Source organism: Geospiza fortis, unplaced genomic scaffold (genome assembly GCF_000277835.1).
Source record: "Geospiza fortis unplaced genomic scaffold, GeoFor_1.0 scaffold439, whole genome shotgun sequence".
Lineage (NCBI taxonomy): Eukaryota > Metazoa > Chordata > Aves > Passeriformes > Thraupidae > Geospiza > Geospiza fortis.
Genome location: NW_005054618.1, coordinates 186505 through 196405, shown reverse-complemented (window position 1 = coordinate 196405; position 9901 = coordinate 186505). Strand labels below are relative to the sequence as shown.

The following is a 9901-nucleotide window of genomic DNA, read 5'->3' as shown; positions in this document are numbered from 1 at the left end:
AGGAAAGCTCCAAAATGCTCTGTGGTGACCCAAGCCTGCCTAGAAGTCCTCACCTCCTTCTACCACCACCACATTGACATCTTTGTGCAGAACCACCACTCCTGTGAGGTACAGCTGCCCAGCATTCGCCTCGATTTTGAATTTTTTTGCTGGATTGCTCAAGTTTCGAACCCTAAGGAAAAGATGAAAAAAAATTCAAATATTTGTGAAAAAGCAGAACTGAGAGGTCCCTCTGTCCCCCAAGCTCACCTGTGAGATCCCTCTGAGCTCACTCACCTGTACACAGCTATGTGAACTCCCTGGGAAACATCTTCCTTGAGCTTTTTCACCTTCTTGGCTTTCCGCTGCTCTGCCGTGAGCTTCCTTGCTGCGTTTGCCTCCTCGTGAGCCCTGGAAACAAACAGCACTGAAAAGACTGCTCCTAAACAAAACACCAGCACTAAATCTACCCAAAATTGTCCCAAAATGTCACAGTACAAGGTGCCACCTACTTCTGTCTCTTAGCCATCTGTGCTCGGACGTGAGCTTCCACCTTTGTTGGGTCCTGCACAGCTTCTGTGCCCAGCACCCGCATCAGGTTGGAAATCCTCACTGCAAGGGAATGGAAGAGGTGCTGGGAGGGCTCCTGTTGGAGAGAGGCTCCCACTGGACAGCTTTTTCCCATCAGAACAATTGCAAAAACATAAACCTCAGTGTCTGTGTGGATTTCAGATCCCTGGAATCCCACCAAGGCTGTGCTGCTGTGTCAGCATTCTCAAAGCCTGCCCAGGGCCTGGCTCTCACTCACCTTTGGGCTCTGGTGGTGGCATCAGGCCCAGCCTGACCTTCTCCTGCAGCTCCTTCTGGGCTTCTCGCCGTGTCTGGCGCCGTAATTTCTTCTGCTCTTTCTTTGTTAAATACACACCCAGGGTCACCGGCGTGTCACTGTCCACTGGAGGGAAATGAGACCATCAGGAATGTGCCTGGAGGATCCAGGGGGACACAGGCAGTGCCACACAGAGGGGATGGGGCTGCTGGGTGCCCCCAAGCCAGGGCCATACCCGGGGGGTTGAGCTGGGCTGGGTGCTCCACCAGGTTGGTGATCCCAAAGTATTCGTCTTTCTTTGAGGTCGTGCCACCTTTTCTAGAAAGGAGAGAGTTGGGCATCATGGCAGAATTGCCAGCATGAATTCCTGCACAAATCCCAACCCAGAGCTCGAGGGGATGAAGGAGACCCACGGTGGTGTTAATGTACAGGTGTTTTCCCCCATTTTGGGGTTCAGAAGCAGGGCCTCACATCCATTGTGAACACAACACTCATGCTTGGAAATAAAACTAAACTTCCCCAACTTTGGGCTAAAATATCCCTCCAACTCTACAGCAGCTGCCTACTACAGCCCCCAGAGAAACTTTGGGAGCAAACCCAGTGCCTGGATTTTGGAGATGGAGGTGGAATTTGATGCTCAAGCACAAATATCTGGCCTGATTTCCCATGTGCTTCCCACACCCACCGTGCAGCTCCTGAATTCCTGCTGTGGCAGAACCATCAACACCTGGAAATAAATACTCACAAATCCAGGCCATTGGGGATGATGTAGGAGTCCCACCACTCAATCTCTGGGATTTCCCCCTCTTTCAGTTCCTTCTTAGGGGTGATCAGAGCCAATTTGGTGGAAGTGTGAATCCCAGTTTTCCTGGCAGCCTGGGAGATCTCTGCCTGCAGCTTTTCTAGCTGAGCCTGAGAAGGAAAATGGAACAGAAAGGTCATTCCAAAACTCTGTGAAGAGCTGAACACAAATCACCTGCTGATTTATCTGGGTCCTCAAACAATCTGAAGCAGAGAGAAACCACACAGCACATGATGGTGCGAGGGGAAGCTCCCAAGACTGCCAAAGCTCTGCTCTTGTTCTTGAGCCTTTCAGGACCATGGAACATTCCCAAAGGAACAATCCCTCTAGGAACTGTATCCCTAAATCTCCCTCTAGGGATTGTATCCCTGGACTTTTTCTCTCCCCTTCTCCCCACGAACTTGGAGCATTTTAACAAAATTCCTTTAAATCTCCACTTCTGAGTTGGTCACTCAGCCAGACAGAGATCTGTTCTCTTGGGAACTTTCAATGTTTTGTCAAAAAAAGGAGATTTTGCCCTTCAACAGGTGAAGACAGTGGTGAGAAAACCCCTTGCTGACTTGGGCACACACCATCCCAACAAAACCAGGGTTTTTAAGAAAAAGTTTCAGGTGATTTGACTGGAAAACTCCTGAATCAAAGCCAGCCCAAGAGAGGAGAATCCCCTCCTACCCAAGACCTCTGATACCTTTGTTCTCAACCTCTGGGCAATTTTCTCAAATTTGCCTTTTTCATGGAACTTAAAGGTGCGTTTCTGCCGCTGGGCCGGGGTTATGGAGACCCGGGGGTCAAAGTATGTGTTTGATTCCATATCTTCTGAGGGCTTTTCCTTCAGCTGCTGCTTGAACTGCTCTCTCTTCACTGCTCTGATGTTGGCCTTCAGGGTGGGCATGCGGTGGGTGAGCTCGATCTCCTTCCCGCTGGCATCCACTGTCCGGCCCTGCTCATCCAGGATCAGAGGTGTTGGCTTGGTCTGATCCTTCAGCTCCACTTTCCTGGGGGGCAGGACAAGATATGTTCTATTCAAATGTGAATACAGCACTAAATCAAAGGAAATTTGAGCTTATTTTCATGGTTTCTGTATTTTTACAGCTCATCTGTACTGCCAGAAGAGACTCCAACCTTGGAGAAAAGACTCCAATCTCAGCCAAGAGAGGAGGAATCTCCATTTCACCTCTTTTAATAAAAAATTTGTTCCTTCAGCAGCAGTTAAAGCCATTGCTGGGGAACCAGCAGCAGTGGAGAAGTGTCACTGTAATATTTTCTGAAAAATCCCTTTGCCAGGATTTCTTCTCCTGGGAAGCTGAGAAGCCTCAAAGAAAAATGAAAACAATAATTATCTGATTTGCTTCTCCCGTGTTTTGCTGCTTTGGAATGTGGTATGGAGATTGTTTGATTGGTTTCATGTGAATTGTTTTTCCTTTATAACCAATGAAGAGAGAATCACAAGTTTTCATTATCATTCTTTGTAGCCTTCTGTATGTACCCTTTATTCTTTAGTATAGTTTTAGTATAGCATTCTTTTATATATTAATAATAATATAAAATAATAAATTAGCCTTTTAAGAACATGGAGTCAGATTCACTCATCTCTCCCCTCGTTGGGGTTGTCAAATTCACCAGAGAAGCCTTTGGGGTTCACCCCGGTACTCACGGCGGCGCGATGCCCATGGCGTGCAGGTTGGCCAGCCCCACCATGTTGGCATTGCCAATGAGCCCTGGTTTCAGTGCCAGCTGAGCCTGGATCCTGGCCTGCAGCTCTGCAGCTTTCCTGGCTTTCTCAATGGCATCGTTCATGAACGTGGCTGCCTGAGAGGGCTGGATGGTGTTGCCGATGGGGAGCCGCTCCGATTGGGACGAGGAAGAAATTTTGGGCTGTTGAAAAGAGAAGGAAGTTTTGATCCATGCTTGTTCCAGCAGACCCAGGCAAATATATCACAGCTGAAACAGGGGCCAGGGATGTGGGGGATTTGCCTGTTACCTGTGGTGTTGGAGGACTGATGAAACTGAGCTGTTTTTTCCTCTCCTCAATCTGTCGCGTGGCTGCCTCCATCATCTGTTTGATCTGTAGGAAAAAACAGACAGTGAGTTTTCCTTTGCTCTGTTTGGGATACAAGTTAGGATAAGCTCTACACTCTGTGGGGACACAGCCCAGCTAAGACTGACCTGGAGCTTAGTCAGCATCCCTGGGCTCTCTGATGGTGGGCCTGGAATGACTTCAGGCTCATCCTCAACCTCCTCGAACCGTGGGATGCGCCGTTTCTTGACACCAGAGGATTCCTTGGACACCTCAGAGTCATCACCAAACACATCCTAACGTAAGGAAACAGCAGAAAGCTGTGGTTAGAACAAAATGTTCTCCTCCCAGAGCAGGATTTGAGATGAGAAACCACCAGCATGTCTCAGCTCCGGCTCCGTAACGCAGAATTCCAGGGTGGCACGTGCAGGCTGAGCCCAAGCCCAGCCTGGGCCCTGCTCCCCCACCAGAGAAACACCAATGAAGTCCATGCAAGAGGAGGAGACATCACAGGGATGAGCCTGCCTAACAGCACCACTGCTCCCCTGGCTGCTCAGAGAGGGGAACTGGCACTGAGGAGATGTGGAAAGACAGAAAAAGCCTGCCCAGAGCTGATCTGACTGGGATAAAAAGACATTTCCATGTCTTCCACCAATTTGAGAGGGTTTGGTGAAGGAATCTGTGCTGTCCTATCAAGCAAAAGGAGGATGTGGCTCTGTTCCCAGGGAGTGGAGGGACACCTGCAGCATTCCCTCACACTCCAGAGAAGCACAGCTCAGAGAGCACATGGAGCCCCTCTGGTGGGCTTTCAACAGCCTCAGGTCACCAACCAAAAGGCACAGCACATTTTCCACAGAGCTCTGGTCAGGCCCTGTGGATTCCATCACCAGTGCCTGGTTTGTGTGTGGAAACCTGGATGTAGTGTGTGTGTCAAGGTGTTATTTGAAAAGAAAATATACACACCGGTTGGGAGCGTTAGTTGCAATCCCTTCTTCACTACAACGGTTCATATCCTACAAGGACACTTCCTCAGCCACACAGGTACTTCTTGGAAAACCTACAAGTTCAAGAGAAAGGACTTGCCCATAGTATAAAGTGTGGAAACTTTACGTTCAGTTCCTGACCTTCCCAAGCCATGACCTACCCCAGAGTGAACCGAGGAGCGGCAGCTGGCCCTGGGAATCAGCACTGCCCAACGCCATGGGGACAACAGGAGCCAGGAGAAATCCCTGGCCACAGCCTGTGCTGGGGTCAGTCTGGGCAGGGTCAGTCAGTCTGAGAGTTCTGCCATGGCCTGACCACCTCAGAGACCAGTTTGTGTTCCTGCAGGGTCCAGACAGACCCAGAGCGCGATGGATGAGTGCCAAGAGATGGGATTGCAGAGAGAAGAGCGAGGATTCGGCAGGAGGAACATCTCTCTCCGTGCCAGGAGCCAAGAGAAGAAGGAGAGGTTTCTGCTGTTGCTGCCCAACCCAGCTTCTGGCTCAGGCAGGAACACCAGCAGTGCTCAGGCCAGACATTCCTGTGGCTTCACTGGGGAAGGGTCCCCTGCTGCAGCCCCAGCCCTGCTCCTGCTGCCATCACCAGATCCTTGCTCCTATCACAGATCCCTGCAGCCATCACCAGATCCCTCTGCCAGTGAGAGATCCCTGCTGCCATCACCAGCTCCCTGCTACTATCACAGAGCCCTGCAGCCATCACCAGATCCCTCTGCCAGTGAGAGATCCCTGCTGCCATCACCAGCTCCCTGCTACTATCACAGAGCCCTGCAGCCATCACCAGATCCCTCTGCCAGTGAGAGATCCCTGCTGCCATCACCAGCTCCCTGCTACTATCACAGAGCCCTGCAGCCATCACCAGATCCCTCTGCCAGTGAGAGATCCCTGCTGCCATCACCAGCTCCCTGCTACTATCACAGAGCCCTGCAGCCATCACCAGATCCCTCTGCCAGTGAGAGATCCCTGCTGCCATCACCAGCTCCCTGCTACTATCACAGAGCCCTGCAGCCATCACCAGATCCCTCTGCCAGTGAGAGATCCCTGCTGCCATCACCAGCTCCCTGCTACTATCACAGAGCCCTGCAGCCATCACCAGATCCCTCTGCCAGTGAGAGATCCCTGCTGCCATCACCAGCTCCCTGCTACTATCACAGAGCCCTGCAGCCATCACCAGATCCCTCTGCCAGTGAGAGATCCCTGCTGCCATCACCAGCTCCCTGCTACTATCACAGAGCCCTGCAGCCATCACCAGATCCCTCTGCCAGTGAGAGATCCCTGCTGCCATCACCAGCTCCCTGCTACTATCACAGAGCCCTGCAGCCATCACCAGATCCCTCTGCCAGTGAGAGATCCCTGCTGCCATCACCAGCTCCCTGCTACTATCACAGAGCCCTGCAGCCATCACCAGATCCCTCTGCCAGTGAGAGATCCCTGCTGCCATCACCAGCTCCCTGCTACTATCACAGAGCCCTGCAGCCATCACCAGATCCCTCTGTCATCACCAGATCCCTGCTGCTATCACAGATCCCTCTGCCAGCACTTGCCTCTCCCCAGCAGGCTGTCACCACACTCCTGCCATCCCCAAGTGGTGGCACTGCCAATGTCCCCACCTCTGCCATGCCCAGGGGAGCACCTGGACCTCCAGGCCTGCTCAACCCTCACACTCCCACAGCCCCAGGGACCAGCTCAGCACCCACTGCCATGGAGGGAAGAAAAGAATTCCTGGAGGGAAATGAGGAGTCCCAAAGAGATGCAGATCCTGAACAGGACTGCTCTGGCTCACTGAGGTTCAGTGTTGGGGAAACCCAGACTGCCCTAAAATAGGAACCTCAGGAAGAGTGAAAGGAACATCACTGTGAGCAGGAGCAGCACAGAGAGGGCCTGTCAGACTTGGCAGAGTGATGGCAAAATGGAATTCTACAGGATGCTGAGAAAAGTCCTCAAGAGAAGAAAGGAAGTGAAAACAGCCTTGGATGCACCTTTCACCATCCCAGGCAAGGGAGAAACAGCAGAGCAATGGAATCTCAGCTGGAATCAATGCTATGCTAGGACAGGAGTTGCCAAAAACCACCTATTGTTGATTCTGGGTGGAGAAAGGGAACGAAAACCCCCCAGATCATCCACCAGGTGCTGTGTCAGGGCACAGGGAGCAATGGGACATCACTGGGAGCAGCTGTCCCAGGCTCCAAATGAAAATACAAGCACAAGGAGCACTGAGAAGAAGAGAGATGGATCCCCATGGATTCACTCCAGCAGCCTCACAGAAAACCAAAGCCAGGCTTCCAGCTCGGCTTTGGGAAAGAGAACCACAAGGTAAAGGCTCCCACACTTCACCACGGAGAGGAGTCATTTCTCTTGAACATTCCAAGCTGTACCTCTCTGGAAGAGGAGAGTGTGCCAGAGCACCAGTGCTGCCTGCAGGCCACCCAACCACAGGAATAAACCAATCAATAATTAATAATCAATAATCAATAATCACCTTGAGCTCTCGTTTCCTGTTCCGGTCGCTGTTGGATTTGGAGTGCCGGGAGCTCCGTCCTTCCTCCACTGCCTCGAAGAGTTTGTCTACAAATCTCAGGGTGGAATCATCCAGGAAGGGTTTGAGGTGGTCTGCAAAAGAGGAAAATCCCATCAGTGCACAATTCTGAGCTCGAGGTGGGCAAGAGGATGGAGAACACACAGAGATTCCTTGGGAAATGGAAATCATTTAAATTTAAGCGTGATCCAAGTCTATAAACTTCAGGTGTGATTCAATTCAAGTGTGATTCAAGTCTACAAACACAGGGAAGCCTCTGGGATGTGTGCATTGTATTGTCAGGAACTTTAAGGGATTAAAGCAGAAGCAAAGCAGAGCTGTAATGGGCAAAAAAAGCACCCTGGTCAAATTACCATTTCCAGTTCCTTAAATAAAGAATTAATTTTTACTTGTTGTATTTTTTAACACATCCCAAGGCCTCCAGGTGAGTCTGGTAGGGCTGTAATGGGCAAAAAAAGCACCCTGGTTAAATTACCATTTCCAGTTTGTTGAATAAAGAATTCATTTTTACTTGTTCTATTTTTAATACATCCCAAGGCCTCCAGCTGTGCCCAGCCTGACAGATTTTCCCCCTCCTCACCTCACAGAGGGTGAGAGAACCACCCTGTGCCCCTGCCCCTCCATCCTGGTGAGGTTTTGGGGCTGTTTTGCATCACCATTTCCTTGAATAAGGAATTATTTTTTACTTACTGAATTTTTTTAACACATCCCAAAGCCTCCAGCTGAGTCTGACATGATGGATTTCCTACTCACCTCACAGAGGGTGAGAGAACCACCCTGTGCCCCTGCCCCTCCATCCTGGTGAGGTTTTGGGGCTGTTTTCCATCACCATTTCCTTGAATAAGGAATTAATTTTTACTTACTGAATTTTTTTAACACATCCCAAAGCCTCCAGCTGAGTCTGGTCTGACAGATTTTCCCCTCCTCACCTGAGAGAACTGCCCTGTACCCCTTCCCCTCCACCCTGATGAGGTTTTGGGGTGTTTTCCAAGGCCAGCTCTGGACATACCAGCTGCTTTTTTCTTGTCCATGCCCTTGCCCACGCAGTTGAGGGCAGCAGTGACCACGGTGGGCTCCGAGAAGCCGAGCACTCGTTTCACCGTCTTCTCGATCCATGGCTTCAGCTCGTCCAGCTCCCGCTTGGACAGAGACATCTCTGCTCAGGCTGCAAGGAGAAACGTCAAACAGAGCCCTGGGCTTCATCACCTCGTCCCAATCATCTCTTTGAGATGAGTTTTTGGAGAAATGTGTCACGCTTGAGGTAGCTCTGCTACTGTAGGTGGTGTGAAATCAGTAGGTGGTGTTGGGAAACGGAAAAGTTTTAATAAAAGGCAAAATAACAAAGCTCTTTAGAGAAAAAACTCGAGTTAGAGGCTCTTGAAGAGGCTCTTGCTCTTAGTAAAGCACCCCACAAGAGCAATTAGTTCTCTTCTTTTTCTAATTAATTGCTTAGGTGACACCTTTTGGCTTCTGTCCAATTTCCTATCCTTAAGGCTGAGGTAAAGTCCCTAAAATCTTCTTCTGTCCAATTTCCTATCCTTAAGTTTGAGGTGAAGTCTCTAAAATCTTATGTGAAGTGTCCTTTCACCTAAATGAAGAAAGAAACTTCTGGGCTTTTTATTTTTTTTAGGAGATAAAGGATAATTTAGTCACTTTGTCAAGAGGAGGCACATTCCTACAATCACCTCCTCCCTCAGGATCAGCTCCATGGCTGGGAAAAGCTTTTTGGGGCTAAAATGAGGCAAACCCCACGAGGAGGAAGGTCTGAGCCCCTCAAATCCCTCCATGGGGTTGGGAAAGAGAGAAGCACTGTGAGGGGAACATGTGGGACAGGAGAACCCCCCTTGCTCTCACTGACCCCACAAAACAACCTGAGCCCCTTCCCCAAGGTGCAGCCCCGAATCTGGGCTGGTTTCTGACACTCACATCCCCTCACTCACAGCCTGGGCTGTGGCTGCAACTGCTTTTAACTGAGCCCTAATAGGATTTGGGGAAATCTCCTTAGGGCTGAGCTGGAGCTCGGCACCAAGGTGGGGCTGAATGGACACCGGGGAATGGGGTCTGGGGTCAGGAAGCCTTCCTGGGAATGGGAATGGGGTCTGGGGTCAGTTATCCATCCTGGGATTGGGAATGGGGTCAGGAATCCATCCTGGGATTGGGGTCTGGGGTCAGGAATCCTTTCTGGGAATGGGAATGGAGTCAGTTATCCTTCATGGGATTGGGGTCTGAGGTCAGTTATCCTTTCTGGGATTGGGGTCCCGGGGTTCATTCCTAACACAGCCCCTGATTCCAGGTCCACGAGCAGTCCCAGGAGGTGATTGCTGCTCCCTCCAGAGCCTGGAAACCTCTGCAGGTTCTGCTTTTCCCGGCAGTTTCCTTACAGCCAGGTTCAAACACAGCCCAAAGCCGGATCCTGGCGCTTCCCCCACGAGTTCTGAGCCGGCAGAGGCTGAGGACAAGCAGGACTAACAAATTACAGCGCCGAGACACCAACAGCACCGAGCGCGTCCGTAATAAACCACAAAATTCGTGTAATTAGAGCCGGGTGAGGCTCCACCAGAGCTGAGCTAGCGGGGAAGCAGCAGCTTCGCTTCACGGCTGTTCCCGTGTGGCACCGGGACAGCGGAGCCACCGTGGGGAGGGGACCCAACCCCCGGAACCGGCATCGGGATCAATGAACGCGGCCGAGCACCGCCGCGGGTCTGCCTCACACGGACAGACAGACGGAGCTCCGGAGACACGG

General features: G+C 51.1%; 1 protein-coding gene across 1 annotated transcript in view; it reads right to left on the bottom strand.

Annotated features, from left to right (window-relative positions):
* PRPF3 (pre-mRNA processing factor 3) overlaps positions 1-8327 on the bottom strand; it is a 9172-nt gene extending 845 nt beyond the window's left edge. The window contains exons 1-12 of the mRNA XM_005430316.3: positions 8168-8327; positions 7102-7232; positions 3774-3920; positions 3589-3672; positions 3262-3482; positions 2296-2602; positions 1551-1717; positions 1041-1123; positions 788-931; positions 492-591; positions 277-390; positions 54-172 (exon numbers count right to left, since the gene is read on the bottom strand). Of these exons, the coding sequence (XP_005430373.1) occupies positions 54-172; positions 277-390; positions 492-591; positions 788-931; positions 1041-1123; positions 1551-1717; positions 2296-2602; positions 3262-3482; positions 3589-3672; positions 3774-3920; positions 7102-7232; positions 8168-8312 (1762 nt within the window). The 5' untranslated portion in view covers positions 8313-8327. The remainder of the gene's footprint in view (positions 1-53; positions 173-276; positions 391-491; positions 592-787; positions 932-1040; positions 1124-1550; positions 1718-2295; positions 2603-3261; positions 3483-3588; positions 3673-3773; positions 3921-7101; positions 7233-8167) is intronic.
* Between the last annotated feature and the right edge of the window lie 1574 nt (positions 8328-9901).